Raw genomic sequence first — 18687 nt, 5'->3', positions numbered from 1 at the left:
TTATCCAGGTAATATGACAGATGCTCTCTTTCAGCTTAAACCACTTCAAAAAGGGTTGATAGCTATAATTTATAAACGGCTATTGAATTTACGAATGATATCTAACGATAAAATTAAACGTACTTGGGAATTGGAATTTCAAGAGTCATTTTCAGATAATCAATGGAGTAAAATTTTTCATTTGGTTAATAACTCATCTATTTGTGCCCGTCATTCCTTGATACAGTTCAAGGTAGTGCATCGGGCCCATATGTCAAAGGATAAACTAGCACGTATTTTTTCCAACATCAATCCTATTTGTGACAGATGTAATATTGAGGTAACCATTTTAGCTCATATGTTTTGGTCTTACATAAAGCTGGACAATTTTTGGAGAGATGTTTTAAAGATGTTATCAAAAGTCTTGGAACTGGACCTACAACCTAATTTACTTACGGCAATATTTGGCATTACCCCATCGGAACCAGGAAATATTCCTGTTTCCATTCAACGTATGATAGCCTTTTCAACTTTATTGACTAGGAGAGCCATTTTACTGAAGTGGAAGGATTCTAATCCACCTACTGTCTTTTATTGGCTTTCCTCCATTATGCCCTGTTTAAGGTTAGAGAAAATAAGTTGGACATTTGATACATCCTTTAAATTTGAGCAAATCTGGCAACCTTTTATTCAATATTTTCCACGCAATACTTCCGCCACCTCCAACGGGATCCCACCACTAAGCACATCTTTCCCTCCCCCCCACCTCTGCTTTCTGCAGGGATTGCTCCGCACACGACTCCCTTGTCCATTCGTTTCCCCCCCCCATCCCTTCCCACCGATCTCCCTCCCGGCACTTATCCTTGTAAGCGGAACAAGTGCTACACCTGCCCTTACACTTCCTCCCTCACCACCATTCAGGACCTCAGACAGTCCTTCCAGGTGAGACGACACTTCACCTGTGAGTCGGCTGGGGTGATATACTGCGTCCGGTGCTCCTGATGCAGCCTTCTACGTATTGGCGAGACCCGACGCAGGCTGGGAGACCGTTTCGCTGAACACCTACGCTGTCTGTCAGAGAAAGCAGGATCTCCCAGTGGCCACACATTTTAATTCCATGTCCCATTCCCATTCTGATATGTCTATCCACGGCCTCCTCTACCATCGAGATGAAGCCGCACTCAGGTTGGAGGAACACCAACTTATGTTCCGTCTGGTAGCCTCTAACCTGATGGCATGAACAGTGACTTCTCTAACTTCTGCTAATGCCCCACCTCCCCCTCATACCCCATCCGTTATTTATTTATATACATGCATTTTTTTTCTTCTCTCTTTTTCTCCCTCTGTCCCTCTCACTATACCCCTTGCCCATCCTCTGGGATTCCCCCCTCCCCCTTTCTTCTTCCCTTGGCCTCCCATCCCATGATCCTCTCATATCCCTTTTGCCAATCAACTGTCCAGCTCTTGGCTCCATCCCTCCCCCTCCTGTCTTCTCCTATCATTTTGGATCTCCCCCTCCCCCTCCCACTTTCAAATCTCTACTAGCTCTTCTTTCAGTTAGTCCTGACGAAGGGTCTTGGCCCGAAACGTCGACTGTACCTCTTCCTGGAGATGCTACCTGGCCTGCTGTGTTCACCAGCAATTTCTAAGGGTGTTGATTCAATATTTTCATTTGATTTGATGTATTACTCTTCCAATTTTTTTTAAGTTTTAGATTTGATCAGAAAACCTTTCTTTTTTTTTGGTTGTATCCTCAGAATGGACTGCCCAGTCCCTTTTTTCCCTTTTTCTTGTATAGTGTAGTGGTTTCTTTTCCCTTCATTTAAAAATTTAAAGTTTTTTTCTCTCCATGAATTGATAAGAGGAGAATTAGCTGTCTTTTTTTTATTATATACTGCATACTAGCTTAACACTGATTTTGATAATGTCTATTTCACTCTCTGTCTGTATTGTTATTGATATATATATTTGAGATAATTCTCCTCTTGTTTGTATTTATGCTCCTTTTAAATCAATAAAAAGATTGATAAAAGAAAGAAAGAAAGGCAGAGGTTGATTGGTCAGGGCATGAAGGGGAGAAAGGAAGAGATTGGGGGTGAGAAGAAAAGTGGATCAGCCATGATGGAATGACAGAGCAGACTTGATGGGCAAAATAGCCTTATTCTGCTTCAATATTTTATGGTCTTATGGTCTAACTTGTGTGAACCTACAGGATGCTAGAAAACAACAGATGAGCTTCCACACATCTTGCAGGTTCAGAAGTTCTTAGCTGTGCAGTTATTAAAACATGCAATTGAACTGCCACTGAATTGTGATACAGTGAAGAGGTCCAAGCTTTTTCCGGATAGATGTCATGCTGGATTCCTGGCCTTTATCACTAACGACCAAAGCCCTGATGAATACCAGCTCCCCAAATATTAAATTTTATATTATCTGTGAGAAGGCAGCCACTCTGACGTTGCTGGTTTGATATTAAAACGAGGCTCCCAGCAGATTAGAAGGTAAAGGATGAAAGCTCCAGGTAGATGGAGTGTGAGGGAGAAATGCACTTGGCAGTATGCAAATTGGAGCAGCACAAACCATAGCCTCATCGTGAGTTGCACTTAAATGAAATGATATTTGGGTTTATTATTTTTAAAATGTGCTCATAGCTTTCCAAACAAAAACCAATTTTGTAGACTTTCACTTGAACTTTCACATTAACTGGCACTTCAACACGTGATCAAATATGGTCATCAGCATGAACTTTGTAAAGCAGTAAAATGAAATTATTTTTAGATTAACTGCCAACCAAGTACTATGCAATTATAAATTATCAAAACTGCTGCCCACCCTCAGTTTGTGAAACTGGAGCAAAGATTTGTATACATTAACTCAATTCAGCCAGCAGAACTACTGAAGAGAAGCTGTCAAACTAAGGTGATCAAAGACAGTGTGGGAAGTGGCAGGCATGAATGAGGAACAAAGCGTGCACTTACAGTGGGTCAAACTTACAACTAAGTAAAACACTCTCAGCATTGTTCTGATCAAAGACTCTATTGAATAATCAACAAAATATGGCTTGTGCACATCTCTCCAATATCAGCAAAATTTCACTCCTCGTAGCTTGACAGAGATTGCATAAGGTGTCTGGGTTTATCCCAATCTTTAAATCGTCACCCACCACATAAACATAATTTAAAACCACAGTTTCATCTAGTAGTCAGCAGGGGACAGCTATGTCTAACCCTCATGTACAAAACGTTAGGCAAAATGTACAGAATGCTTGCCCATTACAGGAACATGTTATCATAGCCCACATAAATGGAAAAGCAGCTCATACATGGACAAATGAAGCAACCCAACAGTCGAAAACCAAACCACTTGGTTAATTGGTCCTATTCACACAGGTGTTCTAGTGATTGCATGAACTAAAGCCATTTGATGTCGACAAAGATACAAGAACTCACTTGACTGCCTGCCACTGAAGTGTGAACACACAATCGCCTGCACTCTCTGGATCAGCAATATTTATATACCAGCTTACCGAGTCATTCCAACTGCCCAAAGTATTTTACACGTGATAACTTGTGAGCAAGCAAATGTGGCAGCATAGCAGGATTCCCACCCCCAGCACTTGATTAAGCACAGCTCCAATGTTATCTTTAAGTTTGCTGATGCCACCATTGTTGTTGACCAAATAAATTGTACTATTTACTACTTATATTTTTATTTGCAGTTTGCCTTCTTTTGCAGACTAATTGTTTGTCAGTCTTTGTTCATGTATAGTTTTTCATTTCTTTATTCTACTGGGTATGCATAAAGGGGAAAGAAACTCGGAGTAGTATATGGTGACATACATGTATTTTGATAATAAATTTACTTTGAACTCCTGCTCTTTGAGTAAGGAACTTTAAAAGTATCAACTTCACCAGTTCCCTTCTGCTTCAGATTTAGACCATGCTTCTGTCTGGGGCAGGGTGGGGGAGGGCAAATGCACAACTTTCAGCCCTCCCCCCACCCTGTACGTGTAACACTAATACATTGCAGCAGCAGGTGGTTTAGGATGTGGGAAATCTAAAAAAAAGGTCACTGAGATGGAACTTCAAATTCACACAGAGTGAAATATGACATGCATAATCTGCAGAGCCGGTTAGTGCATCTGTCATCCAGACATTTCAGTGGAGGAACAATGTTGAGGGTCATCGTGCTGTTGAAAGGTAGTGAAGGTGGAGGACACTAGACCACTGTGGAAAAGCCTTCTTTTAAAATGACTTATTAGACTGTGATTCCCACCTGTGTTGATCAGGTGAATGCAATGCAGGGAATAACTCTTGGCATTATGGCCGGTATTCAATACTCACTCACTATCTATTATATCTATAACTATCACTTGTGGAACCTTATTGTGCACTGATCACCCAATAAATTTACCCACTTATAACCACGACTATGATTCGTTGGCTGAAGAGCAGTTTGAAATATTTCCCAAGGACAGCTTTATGGACACATTTTTTTAAAATCACAAAGACAGTAGATTTTTTCCCTCTTGCCATCTATATAGACAGACTAGTCACTGACATCTACTATAAACAAATGAATTCCCACAACTACACCTCCTGCCACCCAAGGCTCCAGCCTTTCCCAGTTGCCACTCATTTTAATTCTGCTTTCCATTCCCATTCTAATATGTCAGTCCACGGCCTCCTCTACTATCACAATGAGGCCACACTCAGGTTGGAGGAGCACGTTATATTCCATCTGGGTAGCCTCCAGCCTGCTGGCATGAACATCGATTTCTTGAACTTCCAGTAATGACCCCGCCCTACCCCACCCACTCCCTACTCTCACTCATCTTCTTACCTGCCCATCATCTCCCTCTGGTGCTCCGTCCCCTCCCTTTCTTCCCCTGCCTTCTGTCCTCTTGATCACATTCCCCCTTTTCCAGCCCTTTATCTCTTCCGTCAATCAATTTCCCAGCTCTTTACTTCACTCTTCCCCTCTCTCAGTTTCACCTATCACCTACTGCCTTGTATTTCTTCCTCCCCTCCAGTCCTGAAGAAGGGTCTCGGCCTAAACGTAGATGCTGCCTGGCCTGCTGATTTCCTCCAGCATTTTGTGTGCGTTTCTTGGATTTCCAGTATCTGCAAATTTTTTTGTTTGAGACTCTAACCTTTCTCTCAGTTTCTATGTCTCAATCGTATCTGTCTTCAAGGTGAGGATCTCTCCACTCTAGGACTTGTGAAATATCTTTCTTTAGGAAACATGACTTACTGTCTGCAGTCGCTGATGGAGTCCTCACAAGCAATCGCTGCGTTTCCTTCATGTCTGTTCTCACCAATCCACATGCCTCAAAATCAGAGCAGAGATCTGGTCCTTACCCTTTACCTCAGCATCACCCCATCCTTCATCACACCTGTTTGCTTCAATGGGACCCAACAACCAGTTGCATTTCCTATTCTCACCCTTCCCTTCTCTCCATGACTTCTTTGTCCATTTGTCCCTTTCCTCTGTATCCGTCAGGATCCCCAATCAGCCTGTTTCCACCCTTCCCCACCGAGCTCTACCCACTCAATACTTTCGTTTCATCTGTTTTCACCTCCTCACCCCTCCCTCCCACTTGTATACATCATCTTCTCTATATTTCAGGAACAGTTATTACTCCTCAACCATCAGGCTCTTAAACCCAAAGAGATAGCTTCACTCACCCCATCACTGAACTGTTCCCACAACCTATGGACTCACTTTCAAGAACATTTCATCTTGTGTTCTTGACATTTATTGCTAATTTATTCATTATTTTGTGTGTTTTTTGTATTTGCTAGGTTTGTTGTCTTTTGCAGACTGATTGTCCATCTTGTTGTGTGCAGTTTTTCATTGATTTTATGGTATTTCTTTGTGAATGCCTGCAAGAAAATGAATCTCAGTACTGTATATGGTGACATATGTACTTTAATAATAAATTTACTTTGAACTTATATATTCTCAGTTCTAACTGCAAGGTCTCCACCAGGAAAGTCAACCATTCTTTTCCCTCCACAGATGCTGCATGACCTGCTGAATTTTTCCAGCAAATAAGCTTTTTGCTTCATTTTACCAGATGTTTGCCAGTGATAAGCAATGTTGCAGCATGTTAAGATGTCCCATTTAGTGTGTACAACAAGAAATTATTAGATGTAAAAAACCAGCTTCATACTGACCTAACACCTCCCTAGGCTACTCCTCCATTTGGAAACTAGAGTCCAATTTGAAGAATTGATAACTACTCCCACTACTGTCCAGCATTATAAGGACCATTGTAATCCCATTCCTTCCACATTAAATACACCTCAGCCACTAATTCAATATTCAGGAATTCTCATATCTTCTGCTACCACCAGTTCCAAGTCAGGACTACAACCAGCAGCACCTGCCTCTTTTGCATAACATAAACCATGGAGAAATGGACTGCACCTCTTACTGTGGAGTTTAGTTCACGTTAGAACATAGAACAGTACAGTACAGGAACGAACGAACCCTTTTGCCCACAATGTTGTGCCAAACCAATTAAATTAGTAATGAAATGTCTAACTAAACTAATCTTTTCAGCCTATACAATGTCCATATCCTTCCATTTTCCTCACATTCCGTTAGTCTTGCGAGACCATGGATCTGCACCTGGAAAGTCTTCACTCTCCAGGGCGCAGGCCTGGGCAAGGTTGTATGGAAGACCAGCAGTTGCCCATGCTGCAAGTCTCCCCTCTCCACGACACCGATGTTGTCCAAGGGAAGGGCATTAGGACCTATACAGCTTGGCACCGGTGTCATCGCAGAGCAATGTGTGATTAAGTGCCTTGCTCAAGGACACAACACGTTCCCTCAGCTGGGGCTCGAACTCACGACCTTCAGGTAGCTAGTCCAATGCCTTAACCACTTGGCCACGTGCTCACATTCATGTGCCTAAATGAACATCTCTGTTTCTGCCTCTACCACCAGCCCAGACAGCGCATTCCAGGCACCCACCACTATGTACAAAACTTACTTCTCCATCCTATGAAATTACCCCCCTCTCACCTTAGAATGCATACCCACTGGTGTTAAGACTGTCAAGTCATTCTAGTCTTTATAGTTTTTGTTTTATCTTAAACTGCGTGCTCATAAGGAAACAGTGTTCATCTAATAAAACAATACTTACATAACTGTGTTGTCATCAACTAGGATATCGCAGCCATGAGCTGGGCACGATATAGTCTGAAAAACAAGGAGTTTATCAATGGACTCACACTTAATTATTCAGTTCCTTAACTGCAGCAACAGAACACAGATCAGAGAGAGGAGTACATACCTGCCCCATACCTTCCTCTATGATCTTTGTAGTTAAGTATTCATTCCAGCACTGCATACAGAATTTGTGTCCACACTCCAAGCCTGTGAAATACTGGAAAAAGAGGGAACACAATAAAGGTGGCCAGTGTCATTACAATTAGCACCTGGGAACATGTAATATTTAGTCACAAGCACTCCTTTAGAGAGGTCAAAGGAGTCCAGCATTCTACACAAAGCACAAGTCATGTGCGGTCCTCAAAACACAGGCTTCTCAATCCAGATCTATTTCATCTTTGCTTGAATTAATTACAATACATTGAGATTTATTTATCATATTGTAAGGCGTGGAAACATGTTTAATTCACAACCACCTTTCAGTTTAGAGAGGCTGGTCTAACGTGATGGCAATTTTTTTTTTCTCTAAAACAGTGCTTTAGATTGTGTTTGGTGACAATGAAGTGAGTTGTTACAGTTTTCCTTAAACTCAAAATGCCTCTGCTGTTTTATTTATGAAAACCTACATGTGCATGGAGACATACAATGAAAGGCATTGTTTGTGTTAACAACAGGTAAGAGTTAATGGGTGCTTTAATATCTGCAGATTCCACACAGTAGAGTTTGGATACACACTTTTTATAATATGCACTAACCTTTGAGTGGAAGCAAGTCATTACTTATTGTGAGAATCTGATAAGGGCCATGAAATGGAGAAGGCATGATAAAGAAGTTTGACACTGAGGAGGAAACTTCAGAGATCAAGGATATTTAGGTTTCAAAATGGCAGATTGAATTCAAATCTGGAGTGCAAATTAATGCATCAGAAAAGATTGCCAAAAAAGGAAAGGAATAGAGAAGTGTCAGAGGTCAAAGGGGCAGTAAAGGTAACAGGAGAACGCGTGCATGGGAAGTAACACACAAATCTGCTTACTGAGGATGCCAGAATTGAACTCCGAACTCGGACACGCCAAGCTGTCATAGCTAACTGCTATGCCATCTTGGTGATTTCCCCACACCGAGGGTGGATGTTAAAAACAGAAACACTCAATACAAGTAACTGGGTGTGGACTTGAAGAGTGGTGACTTGCAGGGCTACAGACCTGGTGCTGGAAGATGCATTTCAACTTGGTAGCTCCATAACTTCCCTAGAGATTCAATGGGCTGAATTGCCACGCATGATTTTATTCTAAAATATGTCTTACTGGTGTATAAACCTGTTAGTGCCTGGATTGAGCACTTTTAAAAATATCCATGTGATTAGGTAAGTAGAACTTTACAACTTCTCCAAAGGAGCCAGAAGTGTAATTAACAAGCTTCAAAACCTGGGCCTCTGTACTTCCCTCTGCAGCTGGATCCCTGACTTCCTCATTAGGAGACCAGAGTCAATGTGGAACAGTAATAAAGTACATTTATTTATTGCTAATTTTAACTTTTGTGGGTTTTTTGTGCTGCGTCGGATCCAGAGTAACAATTATTTCATTCTCCTTATACTTGTGTACACAAAATGGCACTAAAAATCTTAAATCTTGAAGTTCAAGTTCATTGTCATCTGATTACACGTATTCAATCAAGCAAAACATCTCATACAGCACAAATATTACCATCAATAATTTAATAAAATATAATTCAAACTGTAAATAGTGCACAGTATCATCTCCTCCTCACTCATAAATCAACCTCAGGCACACATGCTCTACACTCTATAATCACGACTGTGTGACTAAACACAGCTCAAAAGGCGTCAATTAATTCTCTGATGACACCACTGTTGGCAGAATCTAGGAGGTGATGTGGAAGCATACAGGAGCAATTCAAATTGGCTAGTTAAGTGGTGCTGCAACAAAAACCTTGCACTCAACATCAGCAAGACCAAGGAATTGACTGTGGACTTCAGGAAGGGGAAGTCAAAGTAACACACACCAGTCCTCATTGCGGGATCAGAAGTAGAAATGGTGAGCAGTTTCAAGTTTCTGATGAAGCAGTCAGGGCTGGGTCCTGACAAAGGGTCTCGGCCTGTAAAGTTGACTGTGCTTCTTCCTATGGATACTGCCTGGCCTGCTGCGTTCCACCAGCATTTTGTGTGTGTTGCTTGAATTTCCAGCATCTGCAGATTTCCTGTTTTCATTACTCCTATTTTGCTTTTTAAAAATTGAAACATAATAATTTATGACTTGCACTGTGCTGCTGCCACAAAACAAATTTCACAACATTCGTCAGAGATAATAAACCTGGTTCTGACATATGAAAAGGGATTTGGCATCAGCTGCAATGGAACCACACAGTCCCTCAATCCATTCACTACTGTTACTGATCCTCACCCCAATCTTGTCCCTAACATCCCACTATTTTCCTGTCTAAGCCCTCAATGTTGCAATTCCAAGAATGCACAGAATTCAAATAGTCAAAACTTTGTCACCTCGGTCTTAGCTGAACACTTGGCTCGAGGATCCAGTGAGTGCAAAGTACAAACTATCCACTCCTCAACGATGGCCAAAAAAAGAGGGAAATAGAATAAGAGTGATCTAGCATGGAATATCAGAAGGTTTTTATTGAATATTTTATTTAATAAATACAGTACTGTGAAAAAGTCTTAAACACCCTAGATATTTATATAAATGTTGTTTTAGATGTTTTTTGACTTTTACATCTAGTGTGTCAGTAGAAAAAGTCCAAGCATTCATTTTCAAATAAAAACCTATCTACAAAGTAATTTATTTATACAGCCCAGTGCACGATTAAAGAAAGATAACAAACAGATGCTAATGATCAATGACATAATGAGTTGAATGAACTGAACTGATAACTGAAACAGAAACGAGTGCAGAATGAATCAAACTGGGTGAAGGTCAACCAAACTAAAAGACTGGGTGTGGCAGATGTGACAGTTTAACCTTCAAATCATCAATTTTTACAAGAGTGAGTATAGCAACAAGACACAAAGTGGTCTCTCCCGGGCAGAAATTTTGCAGCAGACATGAGTTTCAAGATGTGCTACCTAACTTCTTCCAAAGAAGCACAAAACAATGGGGAAGGTTGAGCTCCAGGAACGCAGTGATCGGCCACGGAAACAGAATATAGCAGACGAGCGATACAGTTGTAAGAAAAGGTTTGGGAACCCTTTGCAATTACCTGGTATTTTGCATTAATTACTTGAGTTAACTTGTCTCTGTAAATTGGGTTAGGGTTAAATCGGGATTGCCGGGAGGTGCAGCCCATCGGGCTGAAGTGCCTATTCCATGCTCTATCTCTAAATAAGTAAATACGGTGCCTCTAAAAAGTATTCATCCCCCCCCTTGGTTTTACAACATTGAATCACAGTGGATTTAATTTGGCTTTTTTTGTCACTGATCAGCAGAAAAAGACTCTCTCATGTCAAAGTGAATACAGATCTCTACAAATTGATCTAAATTAATTAAAAAAAACACAAAATAATTGACTGCATAAGTATTCACCCCTTTCAAGTCAGTATTTAGTAACCACACCTTTGGCAACAATTACAACCTTGAGTCTATGTGGATAGATCCCTATCTGCTTTACACATATGGACATTGTAAATTTTCCTCTTTCTTTACAAAACTGCTCAAGCTCTGTCAGATTGCATGAGTGACTACCCCTTTTCAAGTCCAGCCACAAATTCTCAATTGGATTGAGATCTGGAATCTGACTTGGCCACTTGAGGACATTGTTGTTTTTAAGCCAATCCTGTGCAGCTTAGGCTTTATGCTTGGGGTCAGTGTCTTGCTGGAAAACAAATCTTCTCCCAAGTCACAGTTCTCTTGTAGACTGAATCAGGTTTTCCTCCAGAATTTCCCTGTATTTTGCTGCATTCACTTACCCTCTACCTTCACAAGACTTCCAGGGCCTGTTACAGTGAAGCATCCCTACAACATAATGCAGCCACCGCTATGCTTCATGGTAGGGATGGTGTGTTTTGAATGATTTGTGGTGTTTGGTTTATGCCAAATGTAGCATTTAGTCTGATGGCCAAAAAACTCATTTTAATTTCATCAGACCATAGAACCTTCCAGCTGACTTCAGAGTCTCCCACATGCCTTTTGGAAAACTCCAGCCGAGATTACATGTGAGATTTTTCAACAGTGTCTTTCTCTTTGCCACCCTCCCATAAAGCTGTGACTGGTGAAGCAGCCGGGCAACAGTTGTTGTAAGCACAGTCTCTTCCATCTCAGCCACTGAAGCTTGTAACTCCTCCAGAGTTGTCATCAGTCTCTTGGTGGCCTCCCTCACTAGTCTCCTTCTTGCACAGTCACTCAGTTTTTGAGGATGGCCTGCTCTAGGCAGATTTACAGCTGTGCCATATTCTTTCCATTTCTTGATGATTGACTTAACTGTACTCCAAGGGATATTCAGTGACTTGGAAATTTTCTTGTATCCATCTCCTGACTTGTGCATTTCAATAACCCTTTAGCGGAGTTGCTTGGAGTGTTCTTTTGTCCTCAGTGTAGTTTTTTTGTCTAGGTTACTGACTCATCAGCAGTTGGACCTTCCTGATACAAGTGTTTATTTACTACAATCAGTTGAAACACCTTAACTGCATGCAGGTCTCCATTTATCTAATTATGTGACTTCTAAAACCAATTGCTTGTATGAGTGATGGTTTGGTGAGTTGTATTAAAGGGGGTGAATACTTATGCAATCAATTATTTTGTGTTTTATATTTGTAATTAATCACTTTGTAGAGATTTGTTTTCACTTTGACATAACAGATTCTTCTTCTGTTGACTAGTGTCAAAAAAAAACAACAAATGAAATCTACTGTGATTCAATGTTGTTAAACAATTAACCACAACTCCCCAGGGGAGGTGGGGGGAGAATACTTTACAGTACCTATTCAGAGAGTTATTTCACTAAATTCAATTAATGACATCTACACAGGCAGATCCTACTTTGCGATCCCCACATACATTGGGTAAATAATTTAAAATGCAATTTTAAGGAATCAAAGATTTAGTCAATCCTAAAAGAGTTACAAAACGTATTTAAATACAATCCCCAGTACTGATGCACTTAATCAATGTAAAATCAGACCATGCTTCACTTAGCAAAGAACATATGACAATCAATTAATCAATTTGTCATGATTCCAAATTAATGCCACACAAGTTCGAATAACCATCTTCTGCAACTTCTGCAATACTATCTGCAACAATGAATAGAAGCTACAGCCTCTGTTGACAAAGACAAGAACTGTGTATGCCTTGTCAACCATTTTCCCCAGCTGCTTTCCACACTGTACTTGTAACACTGCAAAATGAATGCAATTCCCTTGAAAAAATAGATTCAGTATTAAAAATAATTCTGTAAGAAATATCGGGCCTACCTTGAAAGAACCGAATGAAGGACAGACTTGTACAGCACCTCAGGATACCTATCAACATTTCAAATTCAACCAAAAACATGATCTCCACAGCTATCTGGGGTTCACAGATTCACCACCCTTTTTCTGAAGAAATTACTCATCTCAGTTCTGAAGGGAACACTCTTTATTCTAAGGTTGCTCAGTTCCTTGACTTTCCTACCAATGAAAACACCCTTCTCACATCCATACTATCCAGGCCTTTCAATACTCAGTAGGTTTCTATGAGATTTCCCATCATCCTTCCGTGTGCCATCAAATACAAGCCCAGATCCATCAAACACTCCTCATACATTATATAATCTTTGCGAACCTCCTCTGGGCCTTTTCAGTCCTGAGATCATTCTCGTGAACCTCCTCTGGATCCTTTTCAGAAGCCAGCTCATTCTTCCTTAAACTCAGGGCCCAAAGCTGCTCACAATATTACAAGTGCCATCTGATCAACTCTTTATAAAGCCTCAGCAACACAAACCTGCTTTTATATTCCACCACTCTCAAAATAAATGCCAATGCTGCCAACATTACTAACACTGTCCTTACTACCAACTCAACAAGGGAAGTTAACCGCAAATTAACAAGGGAATCCTGAACTAGGACTCACAAGTGCCTATGCATCTCTAATTTCTGAATTCTCTTTCCTTTTAGAAAAGGAAAGATGATAGTTTAACTTTATTCTTCCTAACAAAATGCACAACCCCACATGTTCCTAAGCTGTACTCCATGTGCCTCTTCTTTGCTGAGTCTTCCGACCCATCTAAATCCTTTTACAGAGCTCTTGTCCCTCCATTTATCTTAATAACAACAACAAACTTGGCCAAACTGCCATCTACGACTTCATCCATACCATTAATGTATAGTGAAAAGTTGCGCTCCCAACACTGGCACTGAGGAATTCCACTAGTCACTGACAGCTATCCTGGAAAGGACCATTATCCCCACTCTATACCGGTCAGCCAATCTTCTATCTATTTAATCAATAATGAATGTGACAATAGGTTTTGTTTTAAGAGCTGTTTTAGAGATATTGACTGAAAATTGGGGACAAGCTCCTCCTTCTTCAGATTGATGTTTGGAATCTTTACATTCACCCAATAGTACATACAGGCTGAAAATCTCATTTGAAAGATGTCATCTGATATCCCTCTGGAATGTGCTGATGGGATCACGCCAAATATCTGTACTCAGTCCTTGAAATAAACCAATCTATAGATCACCAGAATAACCACTTAATTTATGATTAAATCACACATGGTTAATCAGACAATTTTTGAATATGCTTAATAGAATATGAGTATTATTAGAAGAACATTTAACATTGTGAATAGTTTGTCAGGATGAACTTGCCAAAATAAAGAGAACTAGCTTGAAAACATATTATACCTCAGACTATATTTCCCTCAACTTGCCCTATGTTTTTATTTGTTTTGCAGTTATGGATAGTTTATGTTATTAAGTTTGTAATTTAGGTTTGCCATATTTGTGATGTATTGTACTGCTTTTCAGGAAGACAGAGCTCACCAGCTGTGGTTGACGGCTCACCTAGAAGGAAAACTCTGATCTCAAACCTCTGCTGGCCTGCAGCAATACCATGAGAAAAGCTTCAGGTGTAAGCCCCGCAGAAAAATCTGGAGCTGGAGTCCCCAAAGCAGTCTTGTGTTGAGTTCAATGCTGACTGGCAACTCTTGCAACACTGCTGATGCCAAACTGTATCGGTCTCTGCTGTTTCTTAGACTTAGCAGTTGTGTGAAGGAGGGGGAGCCTGCTGCACGGGCAACAGCTTGTTCTCCATATTGTACTTCCCTGGCTTGCATACCACATAGACAGCTAGGATGCAACATCCATGGTCGATCCTAATCAACAGTAAGGCCTTGAAGTACTGCTGCAGCAAAAATCTAAGTTCCACATCATTTATGCCAATAATAAACTAAAACTTAAGTACAGCAAATTGAAAGAAGCCTCCAAGTAGAATCTTTTGAGTAGAAGTTTGAGTCAGCTACCTACTCTCATGAACATAATAAAGTTTTGAACGCGAGGTATTGAGATGACCTTCAAAAGTTCAAAGTATATCTATTATCAAAGTATATGTCACCATATACAACCCTCATTCATTTCCTTGTGGGCACACTCAATAAATCCATAATAGAATTCATAAAAGACTGCACAACTTGGGCATTCAACCAGTGTACAAAAGACTGTGCAAATACAAAAATAATAATTTTTTAAAAAAGCAATAGATATCAAGAACATGAGATGGAGCCCTTGAAAGTGAGTCCAAAGGTTGTGGGAACATTTCAGTAATGGGGCAAGTGACATTGAGTGAAGTTATCCCTGATGGTTCAAGAGCCTGATCCTGAACCTAGTGGTGAGAGTCCTGAGGACCCTGTACCAATGAAACGGCATCTGCTGTTGAACTGTTGCGCCAGTAGGCAAACTGAAGAGGATCCAAATCACTCCTCAGACAGGAGTTCATACGTTTCATCACCGACCTCTTAAAACTTCATCACTGTGGATGCAAGTGCTACTGGGTGATGGTCATTCAGGCGGGTTACCATGCTCTTCTTAGGCACCAGTGCAAGTGAAGCCTGCTTGAAACAGGTGAGCACCTCAGACTGCCAAAACGGGAGGCTAACAGATCTCATGGAACACTCCAGCCAGTTGATCAGCACAGACGTTTAGTACCAGGTCAGGTACGCCATTTGGGCCAGATGCTTTCCATGGGTTCACCCTCCTGAAGGAAGATAGCACGACGATTTCAGAGACTGAATTCACAGGATCATCAGGGGGTGCGGGAGTTGCTGATGGTTCCTCCATGTTTTGGTTAAAGCAAAAGTAGAAGGTGGTACTTAAAAGTAGTAGGCTTATCTGGAAGCAAAGCCCTGTTGTCATCTATATCGCTTGATTTGTATCGACAGCCCGGGCCCCCAGCAGCTGGAAGTGGCAGCGGATCCTCCCCCGTCACTCGGCCTCACCCAGAGCGCACGACGTGACCTGCCGATCGACGCGTCCACCTACCTCAAAGAGCTGACAACAACACACTGCATCGATGGAAACCTGGAAAGATGCACTATTTACCGAGGAAGCATGGGAAGCTGGGCTGCTGGTCATATTGAAGCTGAGGGGCTTCAGGGTGCCTGTGCTCACCACCCTATTAGCTAATGTGCAAGCCATAGAGAACAAGGTGGATGATCTTAAAGGGAGACTCACCTACTGCAGGGAGATGCAGAACTGCTGTGTATTCTGTTTCACTGAGACCTGGCTCTCCCCTGCCACCCCCGACTGTGCCATCCAACCGCAGGGATTTTCGATCCATCAGATGGATCGCACGGTGTCTTCGGGCAAGACGAGGGGAGGTGGTGTCTGCCTACTGATCAACACTGCGTGGTGCTCGGACACAGTGGCACTGACAAGCTCCTGCAGCCCGGACCTGGAACACTTGTCGGTGAAGTGTCGTCCCTACTATCTGCCACGAGAATTCACCTCGGTCATACTGACAGCGGTCTACATTCCCCCCCAGGCGGATGTAGATTGTGCTCTGAACATACTGCATACCAACATCAGTGAACTTGAGACCAGGTATCCGGAGGCTTTGCTCATTACAGCTGGGGATTTTAACCAGGCCAACCTCAGAAAGGTGCTGCCAAAGTTATACCAACATGTCTCCTGCCCCACTAGAGGCCCGAATATACTTGACCACTGCTACACAGCAGTTAAGGATGCCTACAGTTCCGTCCCATGACCTCACTTCGGTAAATCGGACCTTCAAGCCGTACTCCTCCTCCCGGCTTACAAACAGAAACTGAAGCGGGAGGTCACGGCGTCAAAAGTAGTGTCGCGTTGGACGGAGGAAACGGATAAAGTCCTCCGTGACTGCTTTGAATCAGTGGACTGGTTAGTATTCAAGGACTCAGCAGCTAACCTCGATGAGTATGCCTCAGCTGTCACGGACTTTATTTGGAAATGCACGGAGGACTGTAAGACGATCCGGGTATTCCCTAACCGGAAACCTTGGATGAATTATGAGGTCAAGTTCCTTTTAAAGGTTAGAGCTGCGGCTTTTAGGTCCGGGGGTACCAGTCGCTACACGGAATCCAGGCGTGAACTCCGGAAAGCCATTAAGGGCACCAAGAGGAAATATCGAGCCAAGTTGGAAGCCCAGGCTAACCAAAGGGATGCCAGTAGACTATGGCAGGGTCTAAATGGGATCACTGGGCGCAAAGAAAAGGCTAGGAATATCAATAACTGTGGCGCTTCTCTCCCTGATGAACTTAACATATTCTACGCAAGATTCAACAGAAGAGGAGCATCCCACTCCCTCCGGATGAACCAGACCTGGTGGCATCCAGATTCATCGTCACTGAGGAGGACGTTAGAAGGGCCTTCCTGAAGATAAATCCAAGGAAGGCGACGGGCCCAGATGGCGTCCCAGGACAGGTTCTACGGGCCTGTACAAGCGAGCTAGCTGGAGTGTTTGCTGACATCTTCAACTGATCCTTGCTTCAGTCTAAGATCCCCTCGTGTTTTAAGAAGGCAATGATAATCCCAGTACTGAGGAAGAGCAAGGTGGCATGCCTGAATGACTATTGACCTGTGGCTCTGACATCAATTGCTATGAAGTGCTTCGAGAGATTGGTTATGGCACACATCAACCACAGCCTACCGGTCAACCTCGACGCTTTGCAATTCGCCTACCGGAGCAACAGGTCAACGGTAGATGCCACCTCTCTGGCCCTACATTCCTCCTTAGAACACCTGGAGAAAAAGACGCATATGTAAGGCTCCTTTTCATTGACTACAGCTCTGCCTTTAATACCATCATTCCAAATAAACTGATTCCTAAGCTCCAGAACCTGGGCCTTAGCACTTAGATCTGTAGAAGGATCTTCAACCTCCTCACAGACAGGACCCAGGCTGTAAAAATAGGGGACAAGCTCTCCTCTACAATCACCCTGAGCACCGGTGCCCCACAAGGCTGTGTACTCAGCCTCCTGCTGTACTCACAGTACACCAATGATTATGTAGCCAAGTTTCTATCAAACTCAATATATAAGTTTGCTGATGACACAACAATTGTAGGCCGTATCTCGGGTAATGATGAGTTTGAGTACAGAGAGGAAATTAAGAACCTGGTGGCATGGTGCAAAGACAATGACCTATCGCTCAACGTCAGCAAGACGAAGGAATTGGTTGTTGACTTCAGAAGGAGTAGCAGACCGCACGACCCAATTTACATTGGTGGTGCGCAAGTGGAACAGGTCAAAAGCTTTAAGTTCCTTGGGGTCAATATCACAAATGACCTGACTTGGTCCAACCAAGCAGAGTTTACTGCCAAGAAGGCCCACCAGCGCCTTTACTTCCTGAGAAAACTGAAGAAATTTGGCCTGTCCCCTAAAACCCTCACTAATTTTTACAGATGCACCGTAGAAAGCATTCGTCTAGGGTGCATCACAACCTGGAATGGAAGTTGTCCTATCCAAGACCGAAAGACGCTGCAGAAGATTGTGAACACAGCGCAGCACATCACACAAACCAATCTTCTGTCCGTGGACTCACTTTACACCGCACGCTGTCGAAGCAGAGCTGCCAGGATAATCAAGGACACGACCCACCCAGCTAACACACTTTTTGTCCCTCTTCCCTCCGGGGGAAGGTTCAGGAGCTTGAAGACTCGCACGGCCAGATTTGGGAACAGCTTCTTTCCAACTGTGATAAGACTGCTGAACAGATCCTGACCTGGATCTGGGCCGTACCCTCCAAATATCCGGACCTGCCTCTTGGTTTTTTTTGCACTACCTTACTTTCCATTTTTCTATTTTCTATGTATGATTTACAATTTAAATTTTTAATATTTACTAATTTTTACTCTTTTTAATATTTTTAATATTTAATATTTGTAATCCAGGGAGTGGGAAGCGCAAAATCAAATATCGCCGTGATGATTGTACGTTCTAGTATCAATTGTTTGGCGACAATAAAGTATACAGTACAAGTATTTTACGTTCTAAGAAGTGATAGAATTCAAGCCCTGCCACAACTGTCAAGCATCCTTCAGTGAT

At 42.2% G+C, this 18687-nt stretch overlaps 1 protein-coding gene across 2 annotated transcripts in view; it reads right to left on the bottom strand.

Annotated features, from left to right (window-relative positions):
* LOC134358617 (E3 ubiquitin-protein ligase ARIH1) overlaps positions 1-18687 on the bottom strand; it is a 109983-nt gene that overhangs the window by 21940 nt on the left and 69356 nt on the right. For both annotated transcript variants that reach the window (XM_063071059.1, XM_063071060.1), the window contains 2 exons: positions 7283-7375; positions 7133-7188 (listed from right to left, as the gene is read on the bottom strand). In XM_063071059.1, coding sequence (XP_062927129.1) covers positions 7133-7188; positions 7283-7375 — 149 coding nt within the window. The remainder of the gene's footprint in view (positions 1-7132; positions 7189-7282; positions 7376-18687) is intronic.

The sequence above is a fragment of the Mobula hypostoma genome, chromosome 18 (genome assembly GCF_963921235.1).
Source record: "Mobula hypostoma chromosome 18, sMobHyp1.1, whole genome shotgun sequence".
Classification (NCBI taxonomy): Eukaryota; Metazoa; Chordata; class Chondrichthyes; order Myliobatiformes; family Myliobatidae; genus Mobula; species Mobula hypostoma.
Note: the sequence above shows the minus strand (reverse complement) of the source record. Positions and strands in the feature narration are given on the sequence as shown.